Source organism: Ips typographus, linkage group LG9 (assembly GCF_016097725.1).
Source record: "Ips typographus isolate SLU linkage group LG9, UJ_Ityp_2.0, whole genome shotgun sequence".
NCBI lineage: Eukaryota > Metazoa > Arthropoda > Insecta > Coleoptera > Curculionidae > Ips > Ips typographus.
The window spans coordinates 8,452,764-8,468,087 of NC_138430.1; the positions used below are offsets into that span (position 1 = coordinate 8,452,764).

At 34.6% G+C, this 15,324-nt stretch overlaps 5 protein-coding genes across 6 annotated transcripts; 2 read left to right on the forward strand and 3 right to left on the reverse strand.

Annotated features, from left to right (window-relative positions):
* Positions 1-758: 758 nt before the first annotated feature.
* On the reverse strand, positions 759-4,855 carry LOC145733846 (rab-like protein 6). Its single transcript, XM_081986869.1, has 11 exons — positions 4,469-4,855; positions 3,951-4,133; positions 3,645-3,830; positions 3,488-3,587; positions 3,268-3,430; positions 3,024-3,210; positions 2,703-2,964; positions 2,493-2,649; positions 2,318-2,438; positions 2,041-2,258; positions 759-1,980 (listed from the first exon to the last, which is right to left on the reverse strand). Exons 1-11 carry the CDS (start codon positions 4,602-4,604, stop codon positions 1,795-1,797), a joined length of 1,899 nt encoding a protein of 632 aa, XP_081842995.1. The 5' UTR covers positions 4,605-4,855; the 3' UTR covers positions 759-1,794.
* Positions 4,856-4,992: 137 nt separating this feature from the next.
* LOC145733864 (ribonuclease H2 subunit A) lies at positions 4,993-6,402 on the forward strand. Its single transcript, XM_081986899.1, has 5 exons — positions 4,993-5,291; positions 5,357-5,577; positions 5,637-5,922; positions 5,983-6,113; positions 6,163-6,402. Exons 1-5 carry the CDS (start codon positions 5,099-5,101, stop codon positions 6,298-6,300), a joined length of 969 nt encoding a protein of 322 aa, XP_081843025.1. The 5' UTR covers positions 4,993-5,098; the 3' UTR covers positions 6,301-6,402.
* Positions 6,403-6,565: 163 nt separating this feature from the next.
* Positions 6,566-8,271, forward strand: Ass (argininosuccinate synthase). The gene is made up of 7 exons (XM_081986895.1): positions 6,566-6,823; positions 6,876-7,022; positions 7,078-7,176; positions 7,227-7,471; positions 7,522-7,684; positions 7,742-7,982; positions 8,031-8,271. The coding sequence occupies exons 1-7, from the start codon at positions 6,653-6,655 to the stop codon at positions 8,186-8,188; spliced, it is 1,224 nt and encodes a 407-aa protein (XP_081843021.1). The 5' UTR covers positions 6,566-6,652; the 3' UTR covers positions 8,189-8,271.
* Positions 8,272-12,793, reverse strand: Rop (Syntaxin-binding protein Rop). 2 transcript variants are annotated; one of them, XM_081986873.1, is made up of 10 exons: positions 12,629-12,793; positions 11,921-12,076; positions 11,707-11,862; positions 11,209-11,312; positions 10,476-10,624; positions 10,174-10,389; positions 9,817-10,123; positions 9,516-9,761; positions 9,268-9,458; positions 8,272-9,213 (listed from the first exon to the last, which is right to left on the reverse strand). In XM_081986873.1, the coding sequence occupies exons 1-10, from the start codon at positions 12,654-12,656 to the stop codon at positions 8,994-8,996; spliced, it is 1,773 nt and encodes a 590-aa protein (XP_081842999.1). In that variant the 5' UTR covers positions 12,657-12,793; the 3' UTR covers positions 8,272-8,993. The 2 variants fall into 2 exon arrangements, with proteins under 2 accessions (XP_081842999.1, XP_081842998.1); XM_081986872.1 differs by lacking the exon at positions 11,209-11,312 and adding an exon at positions 11,504-11,607.
* A 114-nt stretch (positions 12,794-12,907) lies between these two features.
* On the reverse strand, positions 12,908-15,187 carry LOC145733856 (myrosinase 1-like). Its single transcript, XM_081986885.1, has 10 exons — positions 14,978-15,187; positions 14,772-14,919; positions 14,602-14,722; positions 14,435-14,557; positions 14,195-14,378; positions 14,042-14,136; positions 13,507-13,750; positions 13,278-13,456; positions 13,130-13,233; positions 12,908-13,073 (listed from the first exon to the last, which is right to left on the reverse strand). The coding sequence occupies exons 1-10, from the start codon at positions 15,123-15,125 to the stop codon at positions 12,974-12,976; spliced, it is 1,446 nt and encodes a 481-aa protein (XP_081843011.1). The 5' UTR covers positions 15,126-15,187; the 3' UTR covers positions 12,908-12,973.
* Between the last annotated feature and the right edge of the window lie 137 nt (positions 15,188-15,324).

Sequence of the window (15,324 nt, forward strand, 5' to 3'; positions counted from 1 at the left end):
AAAGTTTATTCTACTAAAGCACCAATTTTATATGACAGAGTGTGAGAAGACAAATAGAGGCAAGAAGCAAATTTATGGACTATCATGAAGTGATTTTTATTAGTGTTAATAACAACCAAATCGTCAAACTTTCTGAAAATAATATTTAACACACTAGCTTAGATGTTTGTCTCCCACAAACTTAAATTCGAACCACTGTACTGTATGTCGTAGGATTTTCTTGGGTCGACCATGAACCCCGCAAGACTTACAGCCTCGGGCGGTACTGCATGGGTTCCTTTTCTTCTTTTGGGTCCGCCATGGGTGTTGCTCATTGATCAGCAAACGTTAATATTGGACGCGGAAGTATTATTCACCTTTTTACGTTTGCTCAACCTTGGAATTTCTTTTGTATTGAACAGTTCAGTTAAAATTTTAATTAGTTCTTCAGTTGCTTGACCTGTTATGCAATGTTAAGATTGTTTCAAGTTTTCAAACCAGCTGAACAAATATTAAACATATTTTCTAACCAAGTTTGGTTGAGACGTTTCTGTTGAAGTAAATTTATCCAGATTATTAGTCACATAAGGTGGGACTGAAATAATATTGATGTTAAAAAGACTAATTAACAATGACGAGTGTGGAAGCGACATTTTTACAATTCTAATGAAGGTAAATTAACCAGATGCGTAATGAACCTTACAATATTGTTTCACAGTATAGATTTGAAACTTTACCCGACTTATTATATCAAACTGCCACCACCAAGAAAACACCAATTCGTATTTAATAACCTTTTAAATAAAAACAGCTTAAAAAATAATCTAATATAACAATAACATTGTCTTAAATGACTATAACATACAAATATATAGCAAAAAGTTAAACCACAATAGCTATGTAAGCACGTCTCCACAATAATTATAAATACCCACATAATCAGCATCTCTTAAATTCATGTAAATACAGTATTATACAAATACAGTGTGTCCCAAATTGGTTCTACATGTATTGAGCCGGTTAAATGGGGAAAGTGTTGAGAATTTTATGTGAAACTTATTTCCGGTTTCAAAAATGAAATTATCTTTCTCCGTTTTCCGGAAAATTGGGAAAACGTCAGAGGCTGCATTTTAAACACTCTTCAACAAAGCCAAAGAGAGTTTTGAAACTAAGACATTACTAAGGCAATTTTTTACATACAACAAGATGACGTAATTAGAAAAAATCTATCGTCATTGGTTTCCTAGATATGGATGATAAATTTTTAAATTCTTATGGCCGCCTTCAAGATAGCGTCCTCCATATCTCGGAAACCAATGATGATAGGATAGATTTTTCTAATTACGTCAACGTGTTCCCTGTAAAAAAGTGCCTTAATAATGTCTTAGTTTCAAAACTCTCTATGGCGTTGTTGAACAGTGTTTAAAATGCTGCCTCTAACGTTTTACCAATTTTCCGGAAAACGAAAAAAGATAATTTAATTTGGAAACCGAAATAAGTTTCACATAAAATTCTTTAAAACTTTCCCCATTTAACCGACTCTGTAGCTCTTACGATTACAGAGATTCCAATACATGTAGAAGCAATTTGGGACACACTGTATATCATTATAATTAATTAATTTAATAGAACATTGATTTTAGTAATAATTATAAATTTTAGCATTTCAACTACAAGAAAAATATTATTGACGCACTTACGTCAATTAAGTAAAAAGTGATTATTCCAATTCCACTCAGTCTGAAATAAGTTTATATAGATAAGTATTTTTAAAATAAGGGATGGCACATTATATATATTTAAAAGTAAACAAATTTAAATAGCTTCGTAAGCTGTATCAATTGGGCTGCTAGTGAAATTTGGATTGCTAGGGCCGTTTAAAAACTCCTCCAACTCATCTCTAGGTGAAGCTGTCTCAGCACTAGACTTCTTAGGTTTTTTCTCTTTGTCGTTTTCTTTGTTTTTTGTTTTCTTTTTCTTGTGTTTCTCTTTTTTGTCACCCTAAAATTAAACAAAACACCCAAAGTAAATCTCACTGAAAAAAAAAATGCAAAAACTCACCTTGTCTTTGTGTTTCTTTTCCTTTCTCACCGAACTTGAAGTGTGCGTATCTTCACTTTCGCTTTGCCCACTTATGTTGCCTGAACTGGGCGATTTTTTGGACGTTAACAGTTCCATCTGCACGTTGGAAGAGGTGACAGACACGCTGTCATCGTAAACAGCACTGTTGTTTGCGCTATTGTCATATGTCTGGCTAACCATTGAAGTATCTTCCCCTCCTTACAAAAAAAACCCCACAACAATGTTATTTATATTCTGGTCATTCAACATATAGTACCTTCCGGAGAATGACGCCAACAAGACTCCCAATCCACATAACCAACATAACCATCAGAAGTAAGTTCAGAGATTTCAGAGTTTATGGTGGAATCCAAATCCTCAGGAACGGCTTGGTCAAGCTGTAAAACCGTAAAATTATTTTCTAACCACAATAATTGAAGCTGAAGAACAACCTCAAATAAGTTGCTGATACCATCTGGTTTGCCTACCCTAGCTGCTGAATTATATGTGTCTTTCTTCACAACCTTAACAGGTTTTGACATTGACGTCTCTTCAGGTTCAAAATCTTCCTGAAGTTCTGATACTAACGGGTTACCTGTGTCTGTGTCGCTAAATTGCAACCAAAAATATAATCTAGAAATGCACTTTAATAATAGACTTACGAGTCTGACTCTTCGTTCTCCGGTAATTTTGAAGTGTTCTGAGAGTTAACCTGCAGCACATCATCCAAAAATCCACCCAAATGACCACCATCAGGGCAAAATTCTTCAACGGACGTTATAGGCGCAGTATCCAGTTTTTTGAAGTTGTTATCAGATTTTTGCTGGAAACCACTGTTCATGCTAGCACTTTTAGCCACCATATTACCAGCAGCTGCTAATTTACTAGGGTTCTGTGCCACGTTTCCAAAAGGAATTGGTTTGCCTAATAAGTCGACACAAACCCTCTAATTTGTACTTCCAATAATATTTTTTACACCTCACCTCCCCCAATGACTATAGAACAACTTTGAGATCGTTTCATGTCTAAAGTACCTGCAGGAGGTTTCTCTATCACAGTAGGAAGAGGAATGTTTGCATTTGAGTCTGCAATTTCTCGTCGCCGTTTCACGAGGTTCTCCAAAAATTTAGCGTAATTAGCTTCATCCGATTCAGCGTACATATCTAACTCCTATAATTATACAAATCAGTCCAACTTATATTCTGTTGATCAGTATCAAACACACACCTCAATTGTCGTATTTGTTTCCCGTTCATTTCGCTCTATTTGACGTTGCAAAGATTCTTTTTGCAGTTGAAGGAAAGGTAAATTAAAAAATTTGTGCAACAACTTCAAACCAAACCCATTTCTCATAGAAGATTCTGTATGCCGTACTTGGGCCGTTCGCGTTCTATAATTATTTTTTTCAAATCAAAACTGATTTTCATTTAACAATAATAATACTGACCCAGCAATTGATTCAATATAAAAATTAACATGATCAGCAGTTACTGATCGGTGATGCGACATATCACAGTGGTTTGATAAAATTATAACTGGAATGTGATCTATAAATTCACAAACACGTTATTTACCCACTTTTACTTTTGAACTGATTAAACTACCTGGAATTTTGGGCAGTTCACGCTGTACATAATCAAAAGTCCAAGTTTTAGTCAAATCTAAGACCATAATTACACCATTAGTGCCTTTATAAACGTCAAGAAATTCGGCGTCTAAAGCTGTCTCTTCTGGAAGTTCTAGCTGCGCATTCTCTAGCTTTAAACCATCAAATCGTTTCTTCTTTTTGCCTAAATTAATATAAATTAAAGAAAAGTGTCAAGACATTTTATTTGATTTAAAATACATGATGTAGTTTCCGTACAGTAAATAAATACACTGAATAAAGTCACTATAATAATACAAAATACCTTTATCTACAACATCCCAAACTTCAACTTTAACAATATCATCAGTGGCCTTGTAATTCCACTGAATTGAAGTAACCTGAATCTCATCAGTTGGAATATATTCTTCCACAAATTTCTTTCCTTGCAGTCTATTAAACAAGCATGTTTTACCCACATTTCTGTCCCCTTTAATAACAATTTTCACTGCAACACAAAATACTTTTTGGTAAACAAAGAAGTTATTTAGAAGTCTAACTCAAGCTTAGACTGTGAATGTACAATTATCATGCAAGATATGATCACAATCTAAACTTGACTCTAATTTAGAATGAATTCAGAATGTTTTAAAAACTTCTGAAACCTTCTATAACAATATATAACCTATTAGAAGTGTATAAGACCTTCTAAAACATTTTAAAAACCTTCTAGTAGCCGTCAGAGCCTTCTAAATTTATCTAGAACTGCCCAGAAGGTTTTGGAACCTTTCAGAGAATTAAAATGGTTCTTCAATAACATTAAAGTTCATAAAACATACTCACTGTTATACTGAACTCCTTTTGCAAATTTCCTTTGCAAAGAAGATGACATAGCCTGAACATTTGGGTTTTTAGGAAGCCCATTGTTATTTGCAGGCCCTTCATTTTTGCTGGTAAAGCGTTTGAAAGCAGAAAACATGATTGACTTCTAACACATTTAAATGCAAAGCACCATATGCTGGAAACTCTTCAAACCTTTTCAGCTATTGATTCTTTCCACCTACAAACTTACCAAAACAGAATTTGCAAAATTTTCATTTTACAAATTTGTGTAAATAAACGTTAACTGTGAATGTGTCTGTTAAAATAAATATAGAATTGTACTTTTAAGTGTGATTATTTACTTATTTACAAATTAAATTATAATAATAAATACATAAACAGAAATAACAGGGAAATGGACATTGGATGGCATGACAAGTTGACATTGACAATCAGCTTTTTGTTTGAGGTTTGAATTCTCTTCTTCTTTTGGAAATTGAAACATAAAGTAGATGAAAAGAGAGATGTCAAATATCAAATAGACAAAATGAGGTTATGATATGAAATCAAAACAAAAAGGGCGCCAGGCCTCAAAGTTTTTAACTTTTATTATTGTTTAGTTTTTTTTAGCATACTTTTTCAAGCCGCAAAATGACTGAACGTAAAGAAAAAGACGACAGTGAAAATTTAACTACCGAAATTAATAACCTCCTCAATCTTCAGTCCTATATCTCAGAAAAAGATAACTCAGAAAACATTTTTTACATATCTCCAATACCAGATGTGTGCAAGGAGTACCCTTGTATATTGGGGATCGATGAAGCGGGACGAGGGCCAGTTTTAGGTAAATCGCAAACTTTTATCTATTTTATAAATTTCAATTAACTCTAAGTCTTTAATGGTATGCAGGCCCTATGGTATATGGTACTGCTTTCATTCCCATAAATGAGCAAGGACTTTTGGTAACTTTAGAGTGTGCAGACTCAAAAGCTTTAACTGAAACAACCCGCGACAAAATATTTGAAAACATATGTAATGAGTCTAGGAAAATTGGTTGGGCTGTTGAAATTATAGCTCCAACTTCAATTTGCAACAGCATGCTCAGTAGGTCCAAGTATTCCTTAAATCAGGTTGGTTTTCTGCCAACTATTTGCTGCAAGTTTTTTATTTTGTGATAACATTTATGCAGGTTTCTATGGATTCAGCAGTGGGCTTAATAAAGGCTGCTTTAGAACAAAAAGTCAAAGTGGAGCATGTGTTTGTAGATACTGTGGGCAAACCTGAAAAATATCAAGAATACCTAAAATCTTTGTTTCCAAACTTGAACATTACAGTTGCCAAAAAGGCTGACTCAACTTATCCTATTGTGTCAGCTGCTAGTATTTGTGCCAAAGTAACCAGAGATCATGCATTAAAAGTATGGAAATTTCCTGAAAAAATTGATGTAAAAGAGTTTGGTAGTGGCTATCCAGGTGGTAGGTTTATTACTCTTTTCAACAGTGATTAGAAAACTTATCCTAAATTGGCTATTTTAGACCCAGTTACAAAAAGGTTTTTAATTGATCATTGTGATCCAGTTTTTGGTTTTCCTCAGTTGGTTAGATTCAGTTGGTCCACTGCTTCAAATGCATTGGAGAATACTGCATATCACATTGATTGGGAAATGGTCTGACAAATACTATAGGTAGAAACTTTTTGCTTAATTTATACTTTAGGTTGAGGAAGAAAAGACCACACAAAGTACTTCCATAACGTCATTTTTTAAACCCAATGCAGCTAAACCAGAAGAGAAAACAAAAAAATGCCATAAATTCTTTGCGGAACGATGTTTGAGTAGAAATGTTGAATTTTAGCTAAGTTAATGTTAAGCAAATAGTTTAATTTGTCTTTTATAGTTGTATTTAATTTTAAGAATGCATTTTGGTCCTGATACATACAAGGTTGATATTCTGTGATATTAGTAGTTTTATTTACTTACTACATCAACTACAAACTTAATACAATCATCATTTCTTGGTGAAAAATTAAAACAAAAGCACCTTTTGGCTTATTTTTAAATCAAAACATATTTTTTATAGTCTTATGACGATAAAGCTAGTCTTATGATACACAATATCATCTTAAACCTTTAACCTTTCAATAATTATTGCTTCAGTATATAAGTTCAATTTTACTTTGTGTTTTTACAGTCTGATATTAGTAAAAATGACAAAGAACAAAGTGGTGTTGGCTTATTCTGGTGGATTAGACACCAGTTGTATCTTAAAGTGGTTAATTGATAAAGGGTTTGAAGTGATTTGTTACATGGCCAATATTGGACAGGTGGAAGATTTTGAAGCTGCTAGAAAAAAAGCTGAGAAAATTGGGGCTCTAAAGGTTTGATTTTGAAATGTTACTTTTAATAGAGAGTGTCAAGGGTTTTACACAGGTGATTGTTGAAGATCTGGGAGAGGACTTTGTGCAAAACTACGTCTGGCCGGCAGTTAGTTACGGACTTATTTACGAAAGTAGATATTTGCTAGGAACCTCCTTGGCTAGACCGTGTATTTCAGAAGGATTAATCAAAAGCTTGAATGTATTTTTTACGGATCAAATTGTGTGTGATTGTTCTTGAAAGTGTGATTTTACAGGATAATCAAGCTGAATACGTGTCACACGGAGCAACCGGAAAAGGCAATGACCAAGTCAGGTTTGAGCTTTCCTGTTACACTTTAAATCCTAATATTAAGGTAACTTTTACTTTCAAGCATTGCACACAATTAAGTTATGTATGTTTAAGATTATTGCCCCCTGGCGCATTCAAGAATTTATTGATAAGTTTGAAGGACGACAAGATTTATTAAAATACGCTAAAGAGAACAATATTCCAGTATCAGTTACCCCCAAAGCTCCATGGAGTATGGATGCTAATTTAATGCATATCAGTTATGAGTCTGGGATACTAGAAAATCCAGACCAAGAACCCCCAGATGATTTATATTTAATGACCACTGATCCCAAATTATCTTCCTTGGAGGCTACAAAGTACATTAACAAACTTATTTTACGTATTGACTCATTAAATTTGTTTGAAGGTTGGAGATTCAATTCCAAAAAGGCATTCCAACTCTCTTAAAAATTGATGGCGATGCCACCTATAGTACCCCATTAAATATTCTAACAGCTTTAAATAAAATAGGGGCAAAACATGGAGTAGGTCGAATTGACATTGTTGAGAACCGATTTCTAGGTTTGAAGGTGCAGCAAAAAGCCGAAAACTCAATCAAGAATTATTACTTAAACATCATTTTATAGTCACGCGGTATATACGAAACCCCTGGAGTTACGATTCTGCATCACGCTCACACCGATCTGGAAGTATTCTGTTTGGATAAAGAAGTGTACAGAATTAAACAAACACTGCGGGATAAACTGTCCGATCAGGTGTACAATGGCTTTTGGTTTTCGCCTGAAGGCCAATTTACACGGAGGTGTTTAGATATAGCCGCCGAAAGTGTGGAAGGAACCGTAAAGTTGGAGGTTTTTAAAGGACAAGGTAAAACTAGTGTATACAGAGTGGCAGAAAAATTCATTCTCATTTTAGTGATAATTCTGGGTCGGGCTTCCAAAACATCTTTGTATAATGCCGATTTAGTGTCTATGGATAAGCACATTGGATTTAGTCCGCAAGACGCCACCGGATTCATAAATATTCAAGCAATAAGGCTGAAAGAATATCAAAGGAGTATTGCAAAAGATTGATTATAATTTTTAGGATGATTCCTACTTTATTTGTGCTATAGTCTATGAATTAATTAAGAAAATAAATTGTTGACTAAACATAATACGTATGCAGTTTAATTTATTAACCATTTTGACATTACTTACATTTTATTAATTATGAAGTATATTTAACAAAATAACATCAGTAGTTTTCTACAGAAAGATATAGAATATTATTATTGTAAGAACTATATCTGCTATATTTTGATCTATATTAGAAAGTTGCGAATCTAGGTTTAGCAACCAGATTTATACTATAATTAAGAACATTGAGATAAACTTTTTAATCCAGACAATAATTCATTATTGTTCAATGTGGGTGAAGAAGGATCACTTCGATAATTAAGATTAAATGTCATACATTTATTATTGTAACTACTATAATAAGCTAAATATACAAAACAGATTTAACACTAACTAAATACTGTATCTATCAACGTATCTTTCACGCATTATTTAAAGCTTCAGTGCAACAAGAATTCTAAGTAAAAAATAACAAAAACAGTAGTAAATCATATTTGGAATCACTTGTATATACATGGAAAGTTTGGTAATTAAAGATCAATACTTGTATTAGTGTACTATAGTTAAGTAAACCAGCAGATTTCGAAATTTTGTCTAAAAAAAATGATAAAAAACGTCATTGAAGGGTTAAAAACCAACAATTATTTAAATGACGCACAAAAAACATATTAAGATCACATAAAATGCAATAAAAGCTATCGGTTATAGTTCAATCAATGGTTCAGTCCACCGTTTGAAAGGTGACTTTCTTTGGTGTATTCTAGTTGGGAGTAAGGGCGGTAAGTTGCTCAATAAAGACGCGGGGTGTTAAAATATGCGAGGATCCAATGATTACCTCCCAATTTTTTAAAGCGTTGGTCACCTCATAAGCGCACCGGATCTCGGAGAAACAAACTCCACCCACTATAAACACGATCAAACGGGGCACGTTTTTGACTGTCGGTTGGCTGCGGTCCTTATGCCAGTGACCGTATCGTGCACTACAAATTGCATATAATTTCGATTAATCAACATTCGTAATAAAGGCGACGTACCTGGATGGTGGATGATATCCAGTACTTTGAGCCCGACCTGCCAAATAAGGAAAATGTTTCTGATCTAATTTATCTTCAATACAATCCTCCATAATATCTTTAACGACAGGAGTCCAACGAGACATCTGATAAGTTTGTTCGGTAATGCGTTCTTTACGCGGAACTGTATAAGGTTTCTTCCTGTTGCCACTCTACAAAATTACACAACTTATGATTACTTTACTACGGTAAACACAGTTGAAACTTACATCATTAATTACATTAACGCCCAAATGTTGAATATTAGCAATAGTCTGCTTCTGTGTAATTTGGGCGTGGGTGGCCAGTTTCTGCAAGTTTTCGTCTGTGATACCATTCTTAGCGATGGCGTACAAAGCGATAATCCTCATTTTATCATACTGATCGGTAATTTTCGGATCTAGTAGGATCGGGACAATATTCCTCATGTGATCTTTAATTTTCTCTCCTTCAGCATCGGTTCCCATAGCTAAGTCCTGAGGTAACACAAATCAGTGACCGAGACAAAATGACCTTAGTTTCAAACTCTACCTGTTCCACTTTACACAACTTGTCCACATATCCCTGATACTGTTTCATGCAGTCCTCAGCTAGCTGCAAGTGTGTAGCGTACTTGGACAGTTCTTTTTGGTATTGGGGCATTTTCTTAATCATTGTGGATAAATCTTTCATGGACTGTTTATCGCTGGCAGTCATACGTTTAGAATCTGTGAATTTCTTTAAATTTTTCGTGACACTCTGCGACACGACGGCAATATGTTGATGGCGCAGTTCCACCCACATTTCGTCGTTTTCGTCTAGAAGGACTTCTTTTTTAACACCGGCAGAAGCTTCGTATCTAAATGTAATATTCCAGAAAGTGTCAAACTGAGGTGTGGAATCACTCACTCATAAACATCGTTTTGGATGTTAAGTAAATCATAGGCCATAGCTTGGAATGTTAGTTCATGCAGTAAAGGGGAAACACAGTCAAATCCGCGGTCCAAAATCAAAAGTTGTGACCTGGCTTTTTCTGGTCCTTCACCCATTGTAGGCTCGTCCGCTTTGTATGCGTCCAACTTTTGCTGGATTAGCTGTGCTAGTTCGACGTTTTTATCCCAATCACTATAAAAAGTTGGTACATTTATGGCTTTACTTTAGACGGTAAGTTTAACACAATTTGTGAGCACCCTTTATTAAATTTTCCTTACCTACGATAACGTACGGACGGGTATTCACCAAGTGTGGCGCAAAGAGTGGCAATCTGTTCTGCCATCCGTTCCAAGTTAGCGCCGTAATTTGGAGAGAAAGCGGGATTGTAGTAACATTGAAAAGTATCTGCGCAGTCTAGTGAAAACACCTAGAAATTTTCTTTTAAAAACACTCCGCAGAACAATCCAAAAACCTAGCATGCAAATTGCAAAGCAGCCAACCAATAGTTTTAATAGTGTAAGCATTTTAATACTTTTATGTTTCACCTATTCGTTATTGAATACATAATTCCTTGGAAACAGTGTAGGTTATAGTGTTCATAACAACCTGAGGGCGTTATCATAACGCCCTGAATTTTTTTATATTAGCAATGGCATTTTTATTCTATCAAGCCATAAAAACTAGGTATTTCCTACCTTAGAATGCTCTTGACTGTTTAGGTAATAAAATTTCATCGAGCTTTTGCCATTTTCACTGACTGACAACTCTATCAAAGGTATACCTTACTTTTCAATGCCAGAAACAGTAACTATTGCTGAATTAGGTAAAACATAAAACATTGTATGCACCACAGACATTAGGGAGAGTATAATGTCCATCAGGCCTCTCTCTAACACCCTTGGTACATAAATAGCTACAAAATTTGAAGATCTTTGTATAATACATCTCTTCCTGATACTAATACCACCACATTATTACTTTTTAGCAACATAAGCAAAGCAAAACACACACCTGTGACTCATATGGCAAAAAAGCAATGTTGATTTCCTTCAGAGTCTTAATTTTCCTTGCGGCGCAAGACTTGCACAGCTTGTTGAATAATTCTTCTGGGCATACTGACAGTAAAAAATAGGAAACTTATTTTCTGTCCATTTATAACATAAATTGTGAGTACACATTTCTGATGTCCAGTCTGTTTATAATACCAGTTAATAACAAGCAAGAACATAAAACCCAACACCATTTATTAGTGCATTAAAATGGGACACAGGGTAAATGCAGTTAGTAAAAAAAAACCCTTGAATACCTGTGCTTCATTGGGTATGAAGGCAATGTTGATTTCTTTTAAAGTTTTTATAAATTTTGCTACTCTGTGATGGGACAAATGGTTAATTAATTCATCTGGACATGCTAGAAAAATAAAACATAAAACAATAAAAAAAGGCCTGGATTCAAAAATGTGTCTTTTTATTTTTCTGAATACAAATTGTTTGCAAACATAACACCTACCTTCGGTGAAGAAAACATGAGCACATTTGTACATAATGTGCTTTATACCATCAAAATCCCTTTCAAGTGCTTCCACTGAATCTTTCGAGGGTGTGATAAGATAGACTGCCTCCATTGTGGGCAGTGGCTCTCTGGTTTTAAATATATCTTCCACCACTAGTTGAAACAACACACAACACTTATAAACCATACTAATAAATAGCATAAAACTTACAAGTAATGCCTTCAGCAGATATATCATGCATTTTACAGCAGGCAGAAATCATCCTCATTGCAAGTTTATCAACAACCAGCACACGCCATTCAACTTTTGCCCCAGCTGGTCCATTTTTCTTTTGAGGCTTATATTTGATCACCTCATTCATGATTTCTATACAAAAATGTATGTATTTATAAGAAAATCATCAAGAAAAAATATATGAGATGTAAAGTAAATGAAAATCTTGTTAATTTTTAATTAGTGGTGTAAAGTTAAACAAAAACTACTTTCTAACACTTCAAGGCTAGACAAATATGATAATTGAGGTAAGTTGTTAGCAGTAAAGTTATGCCTATAATTAAATAGCCAGTCAGTGAAAGAAGTGGATATTTGCCTTTAAAACAAAGGTCTTTAGAAAAACATTATTGAGGGCCAAACCGGCCCTGGCTTTATATTGATGTAGGTGACGTCAGGGGAACCCAAAAAAAATGACTCACAGCAGTCACAGCCTAACAAAAACCAAAATAATCATCTTCAGAATGATTCAAAAACAATCCAACCAATTTTCGTTTAAAGTCTAATCAAAGGAACACTTAAAACTACCATTTTCTTAAACTTTCAGGCTTTTTTTTATAGAAAATTAGACCCATGACAAAATATTGATTGGAACTCAAGAGTGGGTTTAGATACGCCTCTAACAGAAATTTATGTCGAAATACTCACTTTGGCCGACTTGGGATTTCAATGCCATGATTGCAGATTATGGGACGTGGGTTTGAATTGGTGCCACACTAAATTTTCCTTAGGAAAATGCAAAATTTTACTGAAAAACCAGGATTTTGTAGCCCCCCGATATTTTGACCGAGTTTCAATAACTTCAAACATCAACTGTCAAAAATAAGAGGAAAACGTCAACGCCACTGCCATTAATCAATAAAACTTGCCTAGAGAAGGAACGTGTGATTTAAATGAATGTCACTAGAGAAGACACTACGCTTTCGGTTTGTATTTTTAAACTTTCTTATTTATTACGAGTATTTTATATTAATGTACACACACAAAACTAATTTATTTGTAAATCAATCCCTTATAGAACACTCCTGATTCTTTGATGATTCTCGGTCTGTTTGAACTATGAAAATCTACATAGTACAATCCAAATTTGACCCTAAAAACATTTAGCCAATAATCAATTGTAACAAATTTGCGTTTAATAACACATACGTGTATCCACTTGACCACTCCATATTGTCCATAAGACTCCAAACAGTATACCGTACAACATTGCATCCGTTGTTGGCAGCTTGTAGCGTAGCGTTTACATATCCCTGGAAAAATCCTCAGTTGATTGAACACTTTTGGTTATCCTTACCTGAATAAATTCAATCCTGCGAGAATCATTCACGGTTCCTGTCGAGTCTCCTAAACCATTTTCGGTAATATAAACCAACGGATTATTGTATTGATCCTTGATCCAATTCAACAACTTTGTAAGTCCCCAAGGAACGATAGCTGGATCTTTCCAAGTCGCGTCGCTTTGTTGTTGAGTACCTGATGATTATAATCAGTATTAGGTCTTGTTGTTGCTGTTATAAAATTACCTTTGTCAGCCACAAACGAAACTTGATTCAACGGATAATCTCTCCTACTGATCATCCAGGTGTGGTAGTGGTTAAGTCCTAAAAAGTCTGCGGACCCTTGCAGCAGCTGAATTTCATCATCTTGAAGAGCTGGTAGTCTAGACACAGTAAAATTCTGCATAGCGCTCATGTGGGCAATCCTCTGTACCATTACTCTAGGGTAGTCGCCGGATTTTGAGAAAATAGGGTGTGCAAACCAACCAAACTAAAAATATCTGCTTTTAGTTTATCATATCTTTTAGATATACTAATTATCTTTGCCTAATACTTCTGCATAATGCATAATTTTCTATTTTTCCTACAGAACTGTTATATGGTATAACATTGACTTTATCACTTTGTGATAAAGTTATTTATAGACATAAATAATTATGTATTAATTACCACAGTGGAAGCTTTTTAATCAGCAAGTTTATCTTACTCTGAACCATAAAAGAGTATATTTTTATTTGAGGCTCAACTCAAACTCTAGAAATTCTTACAAATTTTTACTTACCGAGATTTGCATTTCCCGATCAGCTGCCTGCTGGTCATCCAGACTTCCAGATTTTGGCTCAGCCCAAATTGAATCAATGGTTATACCCACTTTTCCTATAAAATTAATCCGGTGAATATTTTACTTAAAATTTTTCAAACCAAATGCATTTACCATTTTGAGATGATAGAAATTCCTTTTTATACAGCCTGTAAGCTTTGGCATGGGCGAGTAGAACGTTTTTACCACAAAGATAGGCTCCAATGCCCGGGGCTTGTATTCCTGGTGCTCCGTTATTGTATTCGTAAGTATCCACACAGATACTTGCAGGTTCGTTGATTGTGATCCAAGTTTTCACCTTTTAGCAAACCGTGCGAAAATTTTGGTTTAACTAACTATACTTTTAATACGTACTCTATCACCAAAAAGTCCAAAAACTATTCTGGCATACTGGGCAAAATATTCAGAAGTGATGGGATTGGTCCATCCTCCCAGGTCTTGTATTGGTTGAGGCAAGTCCCAATGATATAAAGTCACCTATAGTTTGTGTAAAATCTATTTTTAATTGTTTCAAATCTTACCACAGGTTCAATGTTTTTAGCCAATAGTGCATCAATCAATTTATTGTAGTAAGCCACACCAGCTTTATTAATTACATTGGAGAATCCTTTTGGAAGAATTCTCGACCATGATATGGAGAATCTTTAATAGCATTTTTGTTTATTCTAAATTATTAACTAATGGTAATTACCTGTAAAAATCAACCCCCAAATACTCAAGCATTTCAACGTCTTTCTGCCACAAATTGTAAGAATTGCAAGCGATATCCCCTGTACTTTGATCCTTAATTTTTGAAGTTTGTGTGTGGGTGTAACGATCCCAAATATTTTCTCCCTTACCTACATTTAGTCAAAAACTTATTATGTTGATTAATTGAAAAAAAATAACAGCGTTTACCATCTTGGTTCCAACCACCTTCAATTTGATAAGACGCGGTAGCCACCCCGAATTTAAAACCACCAGGACGTGTGTAATTTTTACTGCAGTATCCTGATGTAATTAGTGCTAGGACACTAAATATGGTGTAAATCCGATTACTAGCCATTATGAAGCTCACTTAACAAAGAACTGGCGTGTAATGTCGAGCTACTAGACGTTTTGATTAGCTTTTGTAGAGATAAGTGGACGTAACAAGGCATATAAAACGGATAAACAGAATTTGTTTATCTTTGCTACATGGTCAATAAGTTTGTGTCTGTATCATTTCAGTTGATCAACTGGAACCGACTTAATTGACTCTGTTC

What these genes read in the sequence shown, in the direction of transcription:
- Ass (XM_081986895.1), top strand. Translation starts at nt 6,653, where the DNA reads ATGACAAAGAACAAAGTGGTGTTGGCTTATTCTGGTGGATTAGACACC. An exon ending in CTTTAAATCCTAATATTAAG is followed by an intron (nt 7,177 to 7,226) that starts GTAACTTTTACT and finishes TGTATGTTTAAG; the next exon opens with ATTATTGCCCCCTGGCGCAT. An exon ending in GGAGGTTTTTAAAGGACAAG is followed by an intron (nt 7,983 to 8,030) that starts GTAAAACTAGTG and finishes TTCTCATTTTAG; the next exon opens with TGATAATTCTGGGTCGGGCT.
- LOC145733864 (XM_081986899.1), top strand. Translation starts at nt 5,099, where the DNA reads ATGACTGAACGTAAAGAAAAAGACGACAGTGAAAATTTAACTACCGAA. An exon ending in GGGACGAGGGCCAGTTTTAG is followed by an intron (nt 5,292 to 5,356) that starts GTAAATCGCAAA and finishes AATGGTATGCAG; the next exon opens with GCCCTATGGTATATGGTACT. An exon ending in ATCACATTGATTGGGAAATG is followed by an intron (nt 6,114 to 6,162) that starts GTCTGACAAATA and finishes TTTATACTTTAG; the next exon opens with GTTGAGGAAGAAAAGACCAC.
- LOC145733846 (XM_081986869.1), bottom strand. Translation starts at nt 4,604, where the DNA reads ATGTTTTCTGCTTTCAAACGCTTTACCAGCAAAAATGAAGGGCCTGCA. An exon ending in TTGGGATGTTGTAGATAAAG is followed by an intron (nt 3,831 to 3,950) that starts GTATTTTGTATT and finishes ATATTAATTTAG; the next exon opens with GCAAAAAGAAGAAACGATTT. An exon ending in TGAACTGCCCAAAATTCCAG is followed by an intron (nt 3,588 to 3,644) that starts GTAGTTTAATCA and finishes GTGAATTTATAG; the next exon opens with ATCACATTCCAGTTATAATT.
- LOC145733856 (XM_081986885.1), bottom strand. Translation starts at nt 15,125, where the DNA reads ATGGCTAGTAATCGGATTTACACCATATTTAGTGTCCTAGCACTAATT. An exon ending in CTAAAAACATTGAACCTGTG is followed by an intron (nt 14,558 to 14,601) that starts GTAAGATTTGAA and finishes CACAAACTATAG; the next exon opens with GTGACTTTATATCATTGGGA. An exon ending in TTGGACTTTTTGGTGATAGA is followed by an intron (nt 14,379 to 14,434) that starts GTACGTATTAAA and finishes GTTTGCTAAAAG; the next exon opens with GTGAAAACTTGGATCACAAT.
- Rop (XM_081986873.1), bottom strand. Translation starts at nt 12,656, where the DNA reads ATGGCATTGAAATCCCAAGTCGGCCAAA. An exon ending in ATCTGCTGAAGGCATTACTT is followed by an intron (nt 11,863 to 11,920) that starts GTAAGTTTTATG and finishes TGTTTCAACTAG; the next exon opens with TGGTGGAAGATATATTTAAA. An exon ending in ATCCAAAACGATGTTTATGA is followed by an intron (nt 10,124 to 10,173) that starts GTGAGTGATTCC and finishes TATTACATTTAG; the next exon opens with ATACGAAGCTTCTGCCGGTG.